This window comes from Callorhinus ursinus, unplaced genomic scaffold (assembly GCF_003265705.2).
Source record: "Callorhinus ursinus isolate GAN/ISIS: 27379988/994484 unplaced genomic scaffold, GSC_fseal_2.0 scaffold2, whole genome shotgun sequence".
Lineage (NCBI taxonomy): Eukaryota > Metazoa > Chordata > Mammalia > Carnivora > Otariidae > Callorhinus > Callorhinus ursinus.
The window spans coordinates 58,763,390-58,783,962 of record NW_027397064.1 but is presented as its reverse complement, the minus strand read 5'-3'; the positions used below and the strand labels follow the sequence as shown (position 1 = coordinate 58,783,962).

The 20,573-nt window shown below is 36.4% G+C and overlaps 1 protein-coding gene across 9 annotated transcripts in view; it reads left to right on the top strand.

The window, feature by feature from the left end:
* Window positions 1-20,573, top strand: part of DCAF17 (DDB1 and CUL4 associated factor 17) — a 74,787-nt gene that overhangs the window by 23,483 nt on the left and 30,731 nt on the right. For 6 of the 9 annotated variants that reach the window (XR_012375287.1, XR_012375286.1, XM_073882582.1 and 3 more), the window contains exons 9-14: window positions 2,289-2,431; window positions 5,990-6,099; window positions 9,056-9,146; window positions 9,861-9,944; window positions 12,030-12,185; window positions 13,185-13,327. Coding sequence is in view for 7 of the 9 variants with exons in the window: in XM_073882582.1 (XP_073738683.1) it covers window positions 2,289-2,431; window positions 5,990-6,099; window positions 9,056-9,146; window positions 9,861-9,944; window positions 12,030-12,185; window positions 13,185-13,327 (727 nt within the window). In the remaining 2 variants the exon portion in view is untranslated. Of the gene's footprint in view, window positions 1-2,288; window positions 2,432-5,989; window positions 6,100-9,055; window positions 9,147-9,860; window positions 9,945-12,029; window positions 12,186-13,184; window positions 13,328-14,316; window positions 14,394-14,812; window positions 17,489-20,573 lie in introns of those variants that run through there. The other 3 variants (XM_025853240.2, XM_073882602.1, XM_073882572.1) reach the window with 3 other exon arrangements.

Below are 20,573 nucleotides of genomic sequence, written 5' to 3'. Positions count from 1 at the left end.
GTCCCCTGTTTTTAATTTTTTGAGGAACTTCCATGCTGTTTTCCATAGTGCCTGCACCAATTTACATTCCCAGCAGTGGTGCATGAGGGTTCCCTTTCCTCAACATCCTATTGTTCTTTATCTTTTTGGTAATAGACATTCTAACAGGTGTGAGGCAGTATCTCGTGGTTTTGATTTGCATTTGCCTGATATATTCCCTATATTTTAAAGTTACAGAAAAATCATTATCCTATTATAGCCCTTCTTTTATAAACCATACAACATTTTGTACAATTTGTATTAAAAATCTAAAGTATCATTGCTTGACCTTTCACGGACTCAGAGCATTATAATAATTATTATTTTCTTTTTAATGCCTCTCCACAGTCGAGCCAGTAGGAGCTCCTTTTCTTGGTTCTCTTATTCTTTTAATACTACACTGACATCCTTGTAAAATATCCTTTATAGCAATAACCAGATGGTTCAGACCTATCCTAAAATTTCCTCACTACAAGACATGGAATCTGCTACTGTCAGAATTTCTAGGACTCTTTAACTGAAAATAGTATTAGAGATCAAAATTCGGGCTCTTGAGGTTAGTGGGGACCCATCAGAATTGTGATGAACAGAGTCCTGCTGCTACTTTGGGGCCATTTTTAGCAACTGCTTAGAAAGTGTTTCTTTTTAAATACATCTTTTTGGATTGACTTTTTTTTCCCTATTGTTCATACCTATTTTATATTCTCTACAACATACCTACTTGAAATTTTAACCCCAAATTCAAACTCTAATTATATTTTTTCTTTTTGTATTTTTTCCTCATTCATCATCATTTGATAGCTACCATATTATCACATACGATGTTTGTACTTCTTTCATAATTTACTTACTGATGTTTTTTGCCCAGTTTTCTGTTGGGTTCATATTTTTCTTATTAAAAAGACTTTTTTTTTAAGATTTTATTTATTTATTCATAAAAGACAGAGAGAGAGGCAGAGTGAGAAGTAGGCTCCCCACAGAGCAGGGAGCCCGATGTGGTACTTGATCCCAGAATCCTGGGATCATGACCTGAGCCAAAGGCAGACGCTTAACCATCTGAGCCACCCAGGCACCCTAAAAAGACTTCTTTATATATTAAGAATATTATTCTTTTCCTAGAAGTTTTTTTTTTTTAAAGCACTCTAAGTATATTTAATACGTTTATACTTGTCTCTTTCTCAGGACTGTCAGTTTGTGAATTCACTTTTCATTATTTTTCTCCTTATGTATAGCACCAAGTGGTAAATTGTCCTTATGAAGAAGCCTAATAGTGTACACACTTCTATATGTAACATGTGACTCTTGAGTGAATGGTCTTCCTACCGCAAGCCCCTTTACTGACAGTGATGGCCTCATAACCAGAGAGTAAACTCTTAAGGTAGACGGGTAAAAAAAAAGAGTCGTAGATTAACCACCTGCTGAAACAGACTGTGTGCTTTGTGATGTTTCCCAAGTACTGTCCAAACGCTATTCTGGTCTTCTAAAGCTATAGTACATTCCACTTATGCATTTCTCTAAGAGTACATCTGTTTCGCTCTACTTAAAATTAGTTGTTATCGAAAAGACTAAGAGGCACCAACAGATACTTCTTTTATGGTGTCAGTCTCTAAACGACAGTGACTGACTAGATGTATCTAAACTAGTTAACTTGTCTAAAGATGATACTAGTAGTAGTGGCTACCCTTTAATAAAGCTTCCACTGTGACAGGACCCACCTATCCTAAGTGGTTACATTCATTATGACTACTATCACTTCTACACTGGAAATCTTAAGACTGCTCCGATAAAGTTTGCTAAGTATAACCTGTTGGTCTGGAATATGGAAGATCTCTTCCTCGCATCTGAAGGAATTATTAGACTTAATTACCTATTAGGATTGTCATGAGTGTTGGAAATAGTATCTAACCCAGAGTCTGAGACACACATGCCTAGTAAATAGCAGCTGCTTTTATTAGATGTACTTTGTCATTTTTTTCCCATCATAAGCACCTTCAGCCCACTTTTTATCTCCACTCAGCTGCAGGTCACACATAGCCTGAAGACAGATGTCTAGAAAGTTGACCTCATAACAGCATTTGTTTCCTACCAGCTTTCTCTTTTCTTAGCAATCAGCCTCTTTCCTGATTATATTTTATTTCCTGAACATAGTAATTTTTCATTAATGAAAATTTATAGATGGTACATGCAAAGAAGGGTTGAATTCAGTTCATGAATGTTCCAAGGCTACCAGAACAGAGAAAATAATAAATTTCTTTTGCCCATCTCTGCAGACACACCTCCACTGCTCTTTGAGGTATCCTCCCTGGAGAATGCTTTTCAGATTGGAGGCCATCCTTGGCACTACATCATCACACCTAATAAGAAGAAACAGAAAGGAGTTTTCCATATTTGTGCTCTGAAAGATAATTCCTTGGTAAATCATGAGTGATCAGACTTTTAGTAGTAAATTTGTATCAGAAATTCTTTATTTTCTACTTCTATAATAAGAATTCCTAAGAATTACTTTTTGTTTGTGTTAATAATTTGTAAACATTGTTAGGTACAGAAGACTACAAAGAATATGACAAAACACTTGTGTGTACTACCCAGAATTTAAAAGCATTAAGATTTGAAAATTTTTAGAAACCAAAGATTTCTCATGGGATTGCTGCAAAACATCTCTGAAGCTCCATAGTGGAAATTATTGATGGAGTATGTTCAGGCTTCCTCTGAAATTGCTGGTGCAATGTGTGGTTGGTCCTGTTTTTTCATGGTTTGCTGCTATTAGCTTTCCAGAGCAGAACCAGGTAGAACTCTGTTGGTCACAATGTAAGCATTGAAACACTTTGAATTCTCAAGAACATTATTAAGTTACTTATGGCGGAATAGGAAGAAATGGTACATGGTAAGACAATAGAAATTTCTACCCCTTGAATTAATTTTCTTTTGAACATGATTTAGGCATGATTTATCATTTAATTTAATTTAATTTAATTTAATTTAATTTAATTTAACTTAATTTATTGAGGGCCTAATGTGTGCCAGGCATGGCTGGGGACACATTCCCTTCCCTCAAGTTGCTTAGGCTCTTGAAAGCACACATGTAGATAAATAAGATGCAGTCTGTTAAGCACAGTGATTAAGAGAAGTGCAAAAGAGCAAATACACAGGGAGTGGTGGAGGGGTTCCCCTTTGTTTTGTATTGCCGAGTTAGTGTAGTTTATATCTGGAACCTATATATTTGATATATCAAATGATCTTACTTTTTCTGAGGCAGACTCGGCTTATTCCACACCCATCTCTTCCAGGATCGTGCTCAATCAGTCACTGTGTACGCAGTGGCTTTTAGTCACAGGCCACCTTCACCACCCCAAAGATCAACACAATCTTGGGTCCATTTATCTATTTCCTTTGATGTCACTGCCAGGGAACACTGTGTCTAGTGTCTTCTAGTTTTCTTTTGTGGGGATGTTGTCCCCTTTCATTTTTTCATTTACGTATCACATGTGACAGCTCCTATTTGGCCCAGCCCAGGGACATCTTCTTTTAGAGTGGCCTCTCTAGGGGCTATTTCCTGTCATGACAAGTCTGTGATTTGATTGTCTACCTCTCAGCCAGTGAACATTCTTCAGCCACCAGGACCTTCAGCCACCATCTCTTTCACTTAACTTTTCTATCCAGTCAAAAGCTGTACGATTCACATTCTGGATTTTTAGTACATATTCTTTTTATATAAGAACTGACAATACATATTATTGTGTGTGTGTGTGTGTATAAAATGACCTCCAACATCTATATCAAGCATGCCTGTCAAGTACTCAACTTCTATAATAACTGATTATAACATCTAGTCATATCTACGTTTCCACGCATTCCTAAATGCCGAAGCCAGGGGAAGTTTTCAGTTCCTTTGCCAGACAGCTTTGCTGTAGTGACATTAACTTAAGGGTGCTTATGCCCATTACTTCCCCACCTGTCAGCTGGAAGAGTAGATAACCCAAAAACACATAACTATAGTAGATAACGCAAAAACGCAGCCAAACTGAAGAATTCAGAAAATGTTTCATAGCTTTCTATTAAACTGAGCTTTAAAATCTAGGATTCAAGCACATAACAAAAACTACAGAACTGGTAATAATGCTGCCTTATATTTAACATGAAAAGAGATAATATTTCTTTTGCATGTTAATAGTAATTATAATAAAGGGAATTGTCTAAAGAAAGATGTGTGTAAGTATGTACATGTTTTTTTTTAAGATTTTTTAATTTGTTTATTTGAGAGAGAGAGAATGAGAGAGAGAGAGCACGAGAGGGAAGAGGGTCAGAGGGAGAAGCAGACTCCCTGCTGAGCAGGGAGCCCGATGCAGGACTCGATCCTGGGACTCCAGGATCATGACCTGAGCTGAAGGCAGTTGCTCAACCAACTGAGCCACCCAGGCGCCCTGTACATGTTTTATTTTAAACAAAGACGCATCCAGAGCTAATGCCATCTTGGACACATTCATTTCAGTGGTTGCAACCAAGGTGTTTAATTAAATTGATTTCCTTATATGTACAATATAATAATACCACCATTCATATTAGAAATTATTAGAATACTTATAAAAATTCCTGAAAAATTAAAACAGTCATTAATACAGAAAATGTGTTAAATTCCATTTTTTTAAAAGCGTGGCAAACAAAGCACTTGTGACATAGCCCCCACCTATTTCCCTAGTCATTATATTTCTTTTGTAGGAGCCAAAGTTAAAATTTTTATTCATGTGTACACATATACATGCTATATGGATTAACATTTCTGTGTTTTGTGTTTTGCCATCTCTTCTTTTTCGCCATTTTGTGCTCATCCTTTAAGGCTTAGTTTAAGCTCTGTTTTTTCTTCTAATATTCTGCTCACCTGGGTTGGATGCTGTTAATATCCTGTGCATGGCTTGATTACTTTGTTTTCTACACTTTTTGTTTCTTTTTGTTTTTGTTTTCTACACTTCTTATTTCTGTTTATGTTTCTGCCTCCCTTCTTGATTATGAGCTTTTTGATGGCAAGAGTTATGTTGAGTTCATGCGAGGTACAAACACCTAATGTGATACTTAAAATAGTGTCCTGTCAGTATATGTTAATGAAATTAATAAGTTAATAATTTTAAAAGTTTTATAAGTATCTAATAGGAAAGGTGGTATCACTTCACTTTACATTGGGGAAATTAAAGAAATTAAATGAAATCATTGTATCCATGCTAATATTAGTTCTTAGTGCTCCTATGTATAAGGTAAAACATTTATGTGCGTATGTGATCCTATATCATGGAGGTATCTTTTTCTTTTCTTTATTTTAGTGTCTAAATGAACTACCATGAAATAAATCTCTACTTGCTTAGAAGGCTAAGCAGTATTAGACCATTTCTTCATTATTAGAGGTTTATGTCTGACTTATCCAAGGAGATTTATATGACCTGTTTCTGAGATTTGGGATTGGGTTGCATGTTTATCTTTGTGCTAACCACTCCTTTTGACAGTTTATTGGGGATAGGCAAGGGAGGAAGAAGTTATAGGGAACTGTGTGTGCATGATTGTACAGAGTTACGTTATGGAACAAGTTCTTGAACCTCAGAATCAGAGCAGCTGTTTAGTACATGTAAAACATTGAGCAAATGATTCATCCTTTTTGTATATCAGTTTCCTCATCAAAGTGGGGATATAATAAATGCTTTGAATATTGTTAAATGAAATGACTCTAAAACATCTACTGTAGTATCTGATACAAATTAGATGCTTGAGATATGATAACTGTTAAGTTCATTGTAAGGTACAGGGTAAATGTTCTGGATTTCTCAAGTATGAGTGTCCTAATTCAATTCTTAGACATATCCCAGTTCAACTGTTGATATTTTCTCTGCCCTGTACCTTTGATTTACTGATCTATGACTGAGGTAGACTTGAAAACTTATTTTATTTTCCCTTGATCTCTATTTTCAATATTTTTACCCAACTTCAGGCAAAAAATGGGATCCAAGAAATGGAATGTTGTTCTCTAGAATCTGACTGGATCTATTTTCATCCTGATGCTTCTGGTAGAATAATACATGTCGGCCCAAATCAGGTCAAGTGAGTATTTTTATTAATTACTTTAAAGTGAAAAGTAGCTTTTGGAAGCATTTATTGGCATGTTTATTTTTGCCAGCTAACTATTGACTCAATTATAGAAATAATTAGCTTGTTACAGCTTGCTTCCTCAGAGACTGGCATCCAGAAAACTTTATTCTTTCAGCCTCATTATTACTCTTTGTAGATGTTACATTTAAATAAATTCTTTGATGGATGATATATGGGTAAAAGATTCGGATTGACTTGTCCTCATCATGTTTTAATTCTTCAGGATTAAGGAGAGAAATGATTTGTCTTTGTTCTAAAAGACAGCTTTAGAACAGGAGTTGTTTGAAGTAAACCTTGTTTTGCTTTGTTGACCCACATCTTCCATCCAGTTGACCTTTCCTTTCTTGAAACACTCTTCAGGGGTGCCTGGGTGGCACAGTTGTTAAGCGTCTGCCTTCGGCTCAGGTCATGATCCCAGGGTCCTGGGATCAAGCCCCGCATTGGGCTCCCTGCTCGGCGGCGAGCCTGCTTCTCCCTCTCCCACTCCCCCTGCTTGTGTTCCCTCTCTCACTGTCTTTCTCTCTGTCAAATAAATAAATAAAATCTTTAAAAAAAAAAAAGAAACACTGTTCATTTGGCTTCCCTCACACCACAGTTCTGAATATTTTCCTCCCTCTTTGATGTGTCTTTCTTAGTATCCTTTCACGTTCTTTCTCTTCTACTCAGACTTTAATTATTGGATATCCCCAGGATTTAGACCCTATTTTCTTCTCACTCTTCATTCCCTTTCTGCATGATTCTACTTATTGATTCTTTTTATTCCCTTGGCTTCATAGATCATGTATACACCAAAACTCCAAAATTTATATCCTGGCCCAAACGTCTCATGCCAGAAATCTGGAATTATTCTGAACACTTTGTTACCTTTTTGTCTTTCTTCAGTACATATACATATACTCATGTGCATTTTCTCTCTCACACACACACCCCCCCACCCACCCATATATCCCGTGAGTCAGACTATTGTCATCACTAGCCTGGACTATAGTAATAGTCTACTTACAGGACTCCCAAGAATCCGTTTTTATATTCTTTAAGTCTGTTTTCTTCTCAGCAGTGAGAGTGATTTTTAGAATCATTAACAAACACAAAATCCTAACCAAGTGGATTCTGCCTTAACCTTTTTATGGCTTCTTGTTCCTGAGATAAAGACCCTCATTCACTTAGCATGGTCTGAAAGACTCTCCTCCCATTCAGTTTATTTCAGTAATGCTGTCTCATCAGACAGCCAGGGACCTGTTTGCTCTGTTTGGAGTGTGTTTCCCTTCCCTGTTCTCTTGCCTAACTTCTATTCATATTTTGTCGCCAGCTTAAATATCTCCTTTGCACCTAGTCCTTGCCTGATACCCCTTGTTAGATTAGCTCCCCCATCATATTTTCACTGAATGCACTGTTATCCTCCTCTAACACAGCAATTTTAATTAATTATTTGTTTGATTATCTGTTTAAATATCTAGCTTTGGAGTCATCAACTCAGTAATGACAGGGAAAGAGTCTGTTTTGCTGACTATAACCCCAGCACTGAGCATAGTGCCTAGCACAGAGTAGGTGCTCAGTAAATTTCTTGAATAAGAAAGACATTGTCTGCCTTCTGTTATTTCTTATGCTTCATGCTAATTAGTTTACCTTTCTGGATTGATTATAAAGAAGATAAAGGGACTTAATTAAATAAGATTATCAATTTTTACAAGAAGTCTTAAAAACTGTAGTTCAGCTTTAGTAAACCTTGGTTTTAATGTTTGTTGCGTATCCACCTTTTCTTTCTTTCCTTCTTTTTCTTTCTTCCTTTCTTTCTCTCTCTCTCTCTCGCTCGCTCTCTTTTTAAGAGAGAGAGGAAGGGATGGGCAAAGGGTGAGTGTGAATTTTAAGCAGGGTCCACTCCCAGTGTGGAGCCCGATGCAGGGCTTGATCTCCCAACCCTGAGATCATGACTTGAGCCAAAATCAAGCGTCGGATGCTTAACTGACTGAACCACCCAGGTGCCCCATTACCCACCTTTTAATAGTAGTTTGAGCTTAAGAAAATAAGGTCCACAAAGAGTGTGTGCCCTTTTGCCAGGTTCTAGAAGATAGGCACTTTTAAATATTGGCCCTTTTTTATTTAAGATAACAAATTGAGTAATTTAAAATATAATCTGATTTCTTTGCCTCTGGCAAACTCTAAGGCTTCTGGCTCTCTCTGGCCACAGTAGCTGCTTCTCCCTGCTATTTTCTTTGCCTGCGTTTTAGACTTTAAGCTTTGAGAACATTGTGCTTTTGAAGCTTGTTAATGCTGTGAACAGATTCGTGTGGGTGGTGAGCAAATTATTTTCTTTTCTCTTGCTTAGTAAGCTTGATCCATTAGGCCATTTGCACTCAGAAAACCCAAATCTTTAAATATAATCCTACGATAAAAGTATTAAGTAAATTGAAGTTTTTAAATATTACTCTTTTATGAAAACTCTTAGTTTAGGTTTAGTTGCTAATCCAGTCTGCCTTATAGTTAATTCTGAGTGTTGTTCATTGATATCTCATTCTATCTTCAGAAGTAAAAAATGCCAGTATCTACTATAATGCCACCATTAAAGCTGAAACGTTAAAGACCTATTGCAGGATGAAAAAGATGAGGTTCTTTAGATAACTTTCATTAAGCCAATTTGGAAGATGGCTTAGGCCTGAGGAAACTGCTTCATTCCCTACTTCAGGAGTACCTGTTGTCACAGGTTTTCTGTTTAACAAAAATCTCTGAATTTGAAGTAGTTTATGGACCCTAAAGTGATCAGACATTAATATTTCAGATTCCACAGGAGGAGAGGAGAACTAACTTAGTGTTGTTCCTGTAATTTTCACTTGTTGAGTTTCATTTCAGTAGTTCAACTTTGGCACTTTGATGACGTGTTGAGGTCTTAGGTTCTTTTTTCCCTTTTCAGAGTTTTAAAGCTAAATGAAGTAGAAAATAATAGTGCCCAGCATCAGATCTCTGAAGATTTTGTCATTTTGGCCAACAGGGAGAAGAACAAAGTAAGCCAGGAGTACTTTAAAATTCTTTGTATATCACTGTCTTTCTATTTGAGAATATAATATACAAATGTGTTTGTCTTTTAGTGTGGCAGAAAAGAGCAGCACGATAAAAGTCTGAATTTTTTTGTCTACGTAGTTAGCTGGTCTTAGCCCCATGCACAGCTGAGATTTGAAAAGAGTTGATTATATTGAGCTTATCTTTTGCTAATTTCTGTTTCTTTTCTGGGTTTCTCTTTCAGTTTTTATTGATGAATTTTCGACCTTTGGGTTTAATTAATTGTGCAAACTTAGAGTAGGTTGGGGTAGATATGAATCTTTAAAAATCACATACCATGTTTTAACTCCAAATAGTTCTTTTTCTTTAGTGTACAAATTAAGAACATGAAGAAAATTATGCAGAGAGAAATTTCCAAAAGCAGATCCACTGTAGCATTGCTGTACTTATACTAAAGCAAAAATCAGAAGGGCGAGTGAAGTAGCAAATCTGTAACCTTTGTATTTATTGTTTGCCTACTTTGGTATTTTATCCATAATTTATTATAGTAAGTATTTTTACTAATTGGAGGATGAGAAATCTGATTCAGAATTTTCTCAGTAGAGGAAAGAATTGTGGATGTTGGATAAGGGTTGGTTGTTTAACAAAATTTAGTAGTTTTGCTATTTATTGCACATAAAAGGATTCATCATATCTTTTTATTTCTCTCCATATGATAGAATGAAAACTTACCCATTGTTACAGCTTCTGGACGGGTGGTGAAAAAAAATTTTAACCTTCTGGATGATGACCCAGAACAAGAGGTATTACTTTAGCCAGAGATAACAAACTAAACTAGTGTGTACTAGCCCTGTGGTTTTTCAAGTCTGCTTCCCAGACTCTGGGATACAGGTTGGGGGTGAGTAGTTCCATGCAGACTTCATTGGTGGGATTGTGCATGGTATTTCAATCAGTGCATCTCCATCATCCTCTCCTCTCATACTGGAATTATTTGTAAGATTTCATTTGCAGAAATGTTCTTAGAACTGAAATAATTTGAAAACACTGCTAGCTTATGGTTTTGTTTTATTAATGTGCACATTTCTAGGGAAATTTAATAGAAAATACTTTAATTATATCCTGATGACTTTATGGCTTTTGCTTTATTTTTTACTTACGAGACATGGATATGTTTGGTAATGATCATGGGCCAGGGAAGAAGGGTGTGAGGGTGTGATAAATTAGTTCAGCCTCTGGCCTGAACTTGACATCGTGAAGGGTGTGAGGGTGTGATAAATTAGTTCAGCCTCTGGCCTGAACTTGACATTGCCAGTCACTGAGCTAATACATTTTTATCCCTTTCTTTTAAAGAGGCATTGAAAGTTTTTATGAAATCAGCGGACCGTGATCATGCTTCAAATATATAACCATTGCATGAATTCTAAATCTGTCTGGACCAGAAAACTGTTTGATTGTGTGACCATTTCTAGGTAGAAACATTAGAGTAGCCTTCTAAGGATAGTTTTTGAAAATCTTTTAAAAAGGTTGGAGGTGACCCAGTATATGGCTACTCTCAAAAAAGATATATATATGTACATTTGTATATTATGTAATGTATTATGTATATATATATACATATATACAATATATTTTATGAAATATATAACACATAAAATATGTAATATAAAAATATATAAAATAAATACATGTATTTTTTTGAACCATAGAAATCTATCGAGAACAAAGCAGAAAGCTCCCTGTGTATAAAACTATATTCGAGAAAGACATACTAAAATTACTGAAAGGTAGCAAAAATAATTAACAAGGAGAAGGTGGTAACAAAGAGAGAGATACTGTACATCAAGAGATTAGAAAACAAGAACTTTTAGCCTATAAAAGAGAAGCTGAAAGGGGTTGTGACTAAAGGCTATAAAATCACTACACCCAGGCAAGAAGTCTACTCTTTGAATTTTGACCAAGGTAATATTAAGGCAAAAAAGTAAATAAAAAGAAACCATGTGTAATAAATCCCTATAAATTTTTATGTCATGAGTAGTAAAGGCAGAAAATATAAATAGATGTAAAAGCAGTTTGACCAAATATGAGTGAAGGATTAGTATGTGGTGGTTCAAAGAAACTTGTTGTGCCTGCCAAAATGTCCCTTCCTGTGGTCCATCCCTGGATGGCTGGCATGGATCTGCTTCCCCTGTGAGGCGGTTGGAGTCCCAGGTTTACTTTCTTAAACAGAGTTTGGGGTTAGATTTTTCTCTCTTAAGACTTTACCATCATTAATCATTTCCAGCTAACATCTCTCATCCCAGTCCTGTTCTGTGGGTTGGATTTCAGTTCCTAATTAATACTCTCCCTCAAGTATAAGCAGCCACTTTTGCTTTCTTTAGGAAACCAAAAAGCATTAAAAAAAAAAAAAAAAAAAGGCCGATAGAGTCATAAATAGTGTGTGATAGGCTGTCAGTTCTTTTTGAAATGACCTTTGTTTTTCTGAGGTAAGAAAGTGGGTAGTTTTTGGGTTTCAGAACTGAACTTCATATATTTAGTCCTATCTGGAAACCAGTGAAAGCACATGTCAGAGGCAGTAGTTGAGTACCTCTTTTGAATTTGGAGAAGTTCTAGTTTGCTGTCATAACAGAATTTCAGTAATACTTTGGCTGAGATCTACATAGATTTGGTCTGTCAGAATTGGTAGGATACTGTTGCAGTCTTCAGAATCTTAGGACTTTACTAGGCATGAAAGTAGAGACCCATTTCTACCTATGCTCTCATCCATTCATTCCTCTTTCTACATTTAAAAAATAAGTAATAGAATAGTTAAACTACAAATAGAAATAATCCTAACTGGATAACTGGATTTTGCCCCTCTTTTCCTCTGCCTTATCCATCTATTCCCTGAGACTTTTAAAATTGTGGACTATGAAGATGAGCTGGATTTGCTTTCTGTGGTAGCTGTTACTCAAATAGATGCTGAAGGAAAAGCTCACCTGGATTTCCACTGTAATGAATATGGAACTTTACTTAAAAGCATTCCACTAGTGGAGTCATGGGATGTGGTGAGTAGAGTCCATGGAATATGAAGTTGTAAGGATTTTCTTTGTAGGTGATATTTATGGAACAGATGTTACTGTGTTCAAGTTAGTCAAGGGTCACCTATACCAGTGACCACATCAAAGAGGATATCATCCTACAGGACAAAATGAGTACTTCTTAAGCCTTCCTTCCCTAGGAACTGGAGGATGCCTCCTTTCTAAAGGCCTTAAAGACGAAGTCTTTTTTTTTTTTTAAAGATTTATTTATTTATTTACTTGAAAGAGAGAGAGAGAGAGAGAGCACATGAGAGGGGGAGGGTCAGAGGGAGAAGCAGACCCCCCGCTGAGCAGGGAGCCCGATGCGGGACTCAATCCCGGGACTCCAGGATCATGACCTGAGCCGAAGGCAGTCGCTTAACCAACTGAGCCACCCAGGCGCCCATTAAAGATGAAGTCTTATGTTTTATTCTGAGACATGCTGTTTATTTCCTTACCATAGTCTTTGGTTTTCTCACATTTTATAAGTTTGGTAACATTTTTAAAAATAGAAATATACTGTATTGAATCCCCCTGGTTATTTAATAGAGATGTTATCTAAGCATTAGGGTTTCCAGGCACTCTCAGAAATATTTGTCTACTTTTTTGATTATTATAGAATATAAAAACTATAAGGAAGAGTAGCTGTTATTTTATCCAATCCTTTTGTTTTATCAGTGGAGTACCCAAGAGGTTTAGCAACTTGACCACTATTTCACACAGTGAAATAGCAGCATAGGCAATAGAATCTGAGTGTTCAGATTCCTACGACCAGGGTTTTTTTCATTTTCAACGTTTTGTGTAATGCTTTTCTTATAAGTAATCTGCATATTCGTAAGTAATGAAAATAAACTATTTCTAGCAATTGTTTTGCTTCCAAGTATATATTTGAAGATCCCTAGCATAGGTGCTATGACATTTTAGTGACATAATTGTGAAGATGGTTGTGTGAAGAGGAGATTTCATCTGACTATGTTTTCATTACAGACATACAGCCATGAAGTCTACTTTGACAGAGACTTGGTACTACACATAGAACAGAAACCAAGCAGGGTCTTCAGCTGCTATGTTTACCAGATGGTATGTGACCCTGCCGATGAAGAAACAACAAACAGAAGTTGTGAAAAAGAGTGAGATAATTTTAAATTTTGAGATGTAACTTATAAGATTTTTAGCTACGTACCCCTGCAGCTATGTTCAGTCCTCCTTTTTGTTATCTGCATAGAAAGTTCTCCAGTATTTTCTAGAAAAAGGTCTTGTGTTGACTTCAGATGACTGTGACTTCTTTTTTAAATTCTTGCCATACAAGGGGTGGTAAGGACTTCATTTTACAAATTTTTTAGAATGACATCCCAAGAAGTCTAACATTTTAGAGCTTTTAGCTTGGTGGTGATGCAAATATAAAGTGTTGGGGAGCACAAAAGACAAGTTATTTTCAATTGTTGGGAGAGGGTTATTGATGGAGAAGTATTTAACATGGTTCTTAAAGGATGGTATGGAATTTTGATAGGTAAGACTAGGCAGGAGAGACAAAAAGAAAGACAGAGAAGATACAGAAAGAAATCCTCTATCCTCTATACCAAACTTTGCCTAAGGGTGAGAAAAGAGATCTGTAATGTGAACGAGTATTTTTGAGCCACAAATGTGTCATAACATTTTTTTAAATCACATATGTGTATATATATGTTTTGTATTTATATATAGCATTAGGAATTGGCTCCTCTAGTTCCCAGATTATCTTTTCTTCCATGGTTTTATTTTCTTGGCTTGGTGTTCCCATTGATTATTTATGTTTCTATCATAGACTAATGTAAAAGATTCCAAGCAAACTTTAAGTGAAATTTTTTTCTGATATGTAGCCTGTTCAGCTCTAAATGCATTTAAGAATGTTGTATTCATTTCACCGTTCTGTTTATTTGGTGAGTTTTCCAATTCTACTTAGGCAATATTTTCATACCTATGCAATAAGATAAAGGTATCCTGGATCCCACCAGTTCTGCTCCTTGTAGAAGAGTAGATAAAGCCTCAATTCCTACTGGCTTGGGAATTGACTGATTAGCTAGAATATAATTTGGCTCTATCTTAGTTGTGAAAGGAGTATTTTTTTCTTCTTTGCTAGGACCAATCTAAATATAATCCTTGAACTCAGATAATCACTCTTCAGATTGTTAAATAAAAGCAACCTAAGGGAGAAAATTGTTTCTTTTTGCTTCCTGTCTGAGAAATCCAGTTGCTGCAATCCACATGTTCAGCACATTTCTCTGATTCAGCTTCAAAAGAATAGTAAAAATAGAAGGGGAGGAGACAGCAATAAAAATCATTGCTGATTCAAATTTAAGTTTAAAATATGGGATTCTAGCTTGGATAATTTACATTAAAATCATTCGGTTTTGGGGGGCACTTGGGTGGCTCAGTTGGTTAAGCATCCAGTTCTTGATCTCAGCTCAGGTCTTGATCTCAGGGTCATGAATTCAAGCCCCATGTTGGGCTCCATGCTGGGCATGGAGCCTACTTAAAAAAAAAAAAAAAATTTAAACTCCTTCAGTCTTTCCTTCAGTTTTGGCTTGATCCCATATTAAGAATGATGTGAATTCTATTCTTTTCTGCCCTTGAAGTTTGCAGATAAATTTCAAGCTTATGATCAACAGAAGCTGAGGAGAAAAGGTGTTAAACCTATTCCAGACATCAAGAAATTAGTAGCAGAGTCCATAAATTTAAAAGAAAGAAAGGGAGCAAACCTAAAACTATCTTTTGCGCAAAAGAAAAGAAGATCGCTAACGTTTTAGAATAAGGGAAAATATTTATATGTGGGCTAAAGATAAATCTTTCTGAATCTGATCCTAAGTGTAATAACCATTTGGGAAAGTAGAAGTGATTATTACCTCATGAGCAAGATAATAAAACTATCTTCATTTATTAAATTCTAATACTTTTATATCTACTAATTTAAAAATCCTTTCTTATTTTATGCATCTTTAATAGTACTATTTAATATAATATTTGAAGCTTTCAGAGCATTTTAGAGACATGATTGTGGTTACAGCAGTTGAATAGTTATGATGTGCTGGATATTGCCCCAAACTCCCAATTAGACACTAACTGTACCTAAACAGTCATACCCAGTGAATTTACATCTTGAAAAACAAGTCTGTTAAGAGGTAATAGATTAAAAACACCAGAGAAAAGAAAGAAACCAGTGTTGTATGGGTTTCAAAGCAGATGCAGTGTTATATAAAAGCAGAAAGCCTACTCTCCAAGAATGTTTCAGAAAAGGATGTCCTAAGACTTCAGTCATATCTGGTTTTTTATTTATTTTTTTTAATTTTTTTTTAAGATTTTATTTATTTGAGAGAGAGAGCATGAGAGAGAGAGAGCATGAGCAGCGGGGGAGAGGCAGGGGGAGAGGGAGAAGCAGACTCCCTGCTGAGCAGGGAGCCTGACATGGGACTCGATCCCAGGACCCTGGGATTGTGACCTGAGCTGAAGGCAGCCGCTTAACCGACTGAGCCACCCAGGCACTCCAGTCCTATCTGCTTTTTTTAAAAAAGAAGTTTATTGAGTTTCCCCTTCTTCTTTAAGTCATTATCTTCTTTTGATGAAATGATAGGAACTCATCTACTCAGAAAGGCATCTGAGAACTAGCTGAGATCCTTAGCTGCTTTTTAGGCTGGGGGCAGGTGTGAGTGGGTGGATAGAATACTAGTCTAGGTATGAACTGACCGCTGAGAAACTCCTAATGTTTCACCACTGCCAAAATCAAACTAGAGCAGGATCCACTGTGAATGAGCCAGGCAGGAAATGTACCTTAGTGTGAAAGACCATAGGGAGTTGTGGGCAGTATAATAAACAGAGGGGTTATGCCCCAACTAAAAGGACATGATGCTCCTACATAGTTTCAGCCAATTGTAACATTATGTGGGAATGTGGGCTACATGATTGTTAACAGGATGGTTGATAAAAAGATGCCAAAAGGTAGAAGATAGTAAAGAATGTGGGGAATTTATGGATAACATACATGGCAGGAGACAGTACAGAATGCTTCTTGAACAAGTATGGGCTTCCCAGCTTCCCACAGGGGCTTTGCAGCTGTTCATTCTGCCACCTGCCAGGCATGACACTGCCATTCTCTTGGGGTGGGGGGCAAGCGGCAGTTAATATCTTCCTGGCCCCACCTTAACCCCTACTGTCCGCCTGACTACTTTAGAGTCTTTAACTGTGTGCGCACCTACTTAACAAGCACTAGTGATAGGCACAAAACATTATGGGTAACATTTCTGAGTGTTTAATGCAAAACTGAGTGAAGAAGTATAGCTTCTTTCAGCAGGTCTAGATAATATACTGATAAGAAGTGTATTTCTGCATTTCACTACTTGTGATTCTGTATTCTCACAGTATCAGTGCAGCAAGGTTATCATTCTTTGACTTTCTAAAACATTTCTCAAACTTTGAGGGTTTTGAACTACCTAGTGAGGAGATGATGTTCTATTTAAACAAATTAAGGTTCTCCACATTCTTATACCAATTGAATGTTTTGTTTCTTGTATGTACTTTTTAAAAAAATGAGGATGACTTACATTCATTGAGTGCTTTCTATCTACCAATCACTGTGATACATGTAAAATGAGTTGGCTCACTCAACATTCGGAATAATCATATGAAGTACGAACTACCATTATCCTTCCACGTTTTGTAAATGAGGAAAGTGAGGCTTATAGAAGTTAATTTGCTCAAGGTCCTACAACTAGTAAGTGCAGAGGTAGGAAACATCCAGATTTGTTTGACACACATGCCAGATTTCCTCCAAAGCTCTCAAAAAGCAAATGATGTTATTTTATGTCATATATAGCATATTGTTAATGGTAATACTGGGTATAGGAAAATGCTTAATAAGTGTTTTTTAAATGGTGATTGGATATCCAAATTTTGGACCAAGTTGAATGAGATACAATTGGCCTATTCACATATATAACCTGATATAAAAGACGATTCTTCTATTCAGTGGTTAAAATTAATTTTTTTTTTTAAAGACGCAAAACATGGTACTCTCAGCCTGTTTGTGGGTGATAATAAACACCAGTATTAGTAATTACTCTGAAGGTAACTTGGCTTCCTTCTCAATAATTTGTATAAGTTTCGTACCTGTCTTACCTGGCTTATGTATGTCATCTGACTTTTAGAATTTCAGGGAAAATTCTGGGGCTAATTTCTGGTCCCTATGTTGCTATAGAACCTACCTCTATCTTACAGAAGGAATAATTTATTAGAGGCATAGGATGTATATTAGAAAGATAAGACCAGGGCGCCTGGGTGGCTCAAATGGTTAAGCGTCTGCCTTCGGCTCAGGTTATGATCACAGGGTCCTGGGATCGAGTCCCACATCGGGCTCCCTGCTCCTTGGGAGCCTGCTTCTCCCTCTGCTTCTCTCTCTCTCTCTCCCTCTGTCTCTCATGAATAAATAAATAAACTCTTTAAAAAAATAAAGTCCTAGCTTTAAAAAAAAAAAAAAAGAAAGAAAGACCAACGGAGGGCTTTTCTCCATTTTATTATGAAAATTTTCAAATGTACAGCAAAGTTGATGGAATTTTATAGTAGATACCCAATTACCAACTTCATGGATTCTAAATTTTACTCTATGTGTTTTATTACTCATGTCTCCATGTTACTTTTATGATGCAGACATCAGTATACTTCCCCCTAATACTTCAACATGTATAATGTTTAGTTTTTAAAATTTTTGATGTACACTTAAACATGCGATGAAATGCACAAGTGTTGAATATAAACTTGCTAAGTTTTTGCAAATGCATTCATCTGTGTAACCCAAACCCTTTTCGAAATTTGGACACAGCAATCATTCCAGAAAGTTTCCTCATGTTCCTTCCCGGTCAATCCCCACCCCACCTATCAAGTGTTATCTACTGTTCTGATTATTTTGCCTCACAGATTAAATCTGCCCATTCTAAAACTTTATATGAATGAAATCATACAAAGCATAATGCTTCCTTCAGTCAGTAAGTGTCTGAGGTTAATTCATGTCGCATGTACCAGTGATTTATTCCTTTTTATTGCTGAGTAGTCTTTTGTATGAATGTGTCAGTCTGTTTTTTTCCATGTTCCTGTTGATGGACACCTGGGCTGTTTCTGCTTTTGCTTTTGCTTTTCTTTCTTTCTTTCTTTCTTTCTTTCTTTCTTTCTTTCTTTCTTTCTTTCTTTCTTTCTTTCTTTCTTTCTTTTTCTTTTTTTTGCTATTAGGAATAAAGTGTTCTGAATGTCTTTATACACTTTTTGTAAACATATGTCTTTATTCCTCTTCGGTAAACATCTAAGGATGGAATTGTTGGATTCTAGAGTAGTTGTATGTTTAGTTTAATAAGCAACTATCAAACCTTTTTTCCAAAGGATTGTACCATTTTACATGCCTGCGACAATGTGTGAAACTTCCAATTACTCCACATTTTCTCCAATGCTTGTGGTTGTTAGTCTTTTTTATCTTAGCATTTATGGTGGGTGTAAAAATCTTTCCTAGTTGTTACTTAGATTGTTTCTACTTGCCCCTAGCAGCCCTCTTGTCAGGTTACCCTCTTCATCTTTTTTAACTCCAGCCCCACCGGGAACTGCTGAAAACATTCTTTCTTTGTGATAATAATTAAGATAACTCAAAACACAGCCTGAATTATTCTTTCTCAAACATAGACTACATTGTCACCAAGGAACCTTGTTTCCTTTAGTGGAAACTAACAGAGAACAAACCTGAGTTGCTAATGGTACATATTAGACTGTTCCACATGACTATGGGAGCTGGACAGGATGACACCAGAGCACAGCCTCCATAAAACATTGTAATAAAAGCAGAAAATGACCTTTTCCTTTAAAGATTGGGAGTTCATGTTATTTGTAAATCAGATGAATTTTTTTTAAAGATTTATTTATTTGAGAGAGAGAGAGTGCATGCATGTGTGCAAGAGGGTGTTCGGGGCGGAGCAGAGGGTGAAAATCCTTAAGCAAACTCCACACTGAGCATGGAGACATGGGCTCAATCCCAGGACCCTGAGATCATGAGCTGAGCTGAAACCAAGAGCCAGATGCTTAACTGACTGAGCCACTTAGGTGCCCCAATCAGATGAATTTTTGCTACAATATGAAACCATATTAAACAGCTTGATCCTTTTCCCAATAACTATATTGGACCTCAGTGTGGTTTTAATTTATATTTCCTTATTAATTAATGATGTTAAGCACATTTGTGTGTGTTTATATACCATGTGTAAATTTTATTTGATTTTATTATTTTATTTTTTAGTTGTAAAAACTGTTCATCCTACAAAAAAATATGTGCTGTGTTTTGGGGGGGGTGGGGAACTATAGCACAGGTCTCCTCTAAACTAATAATGTGTAAATTTTAAATTTTCTTACCAGATTTTTTTGAGGTATAATGGACATAAAATAAACTTGCACATATTTAAATTGTACCATTTGATAAGTTTTGACATGTATACACCCATGAAACCATCACCACAATTAAGATATTAAACATATCCATCACCCCAAAACGTTTCCTCTTGGCTCTCTGTAATACCCCTTGCTTCTCTTTCCTGTCTTCCCAAAGCAGCCACTAATCTGTTTCTGTTGCTTTAGATTAGATTGCATTTTTTAGAATTTTATATAAATGGAGTCACACAGTAAGTACTCTTTTTTTATTTCTGGCTTCTTTCACTCAGTATAGTTATTTTGAGATCCATCTGTATTACATGTACCATAGTTCATTCCCTTTTATTGCTTAATAGTACTCCATTGTGTGGTTATAACCCACAATATGTTTATACATTTACCTGCTGCTGTACATTTGGGTAGTTTCTGATTTTTGGCTACTACAAACAAAGCTACTATGAACATGTGGTGCAAATTCTTTGTATGGACATATGCTTTATTTCTGTTGGAAAATACCAAGGAGGAAATGGCTGGATCATATGTTAAATATATACTTAAATTTTTTTTTTAAGATTTTATTTATTTATTTATTTATTTATTTATTTGTGAGAGAGAGAGAGAGTGTGCAACGAGCGGGGGTAAGGTCAGGGGGAGAAGGAGAGGCAGAGAATCTGAAGTGGATTCCACGATTAGCACGGAGCCCAGCGCAGGGCTCGATCCCATGACCCATGTGATCATAACCTGAACCAAAACCAAAAGTCGGACACTTAACCAACTGAGCCACCCAGGTGCCCCTATGCTTAACTTTTTAAGAAGCTTCCAAACTGGGGCACCTGGGTGGCTCAGTCGTTAAGCATCTGCCTTCAGCTCAGGTCATGATCCCAGGGTCCTGGGATTGAGCCCTGCATTGGGCTCCCTGCTCTGCGGGGAGCCTGCTTCTCCTCCCAC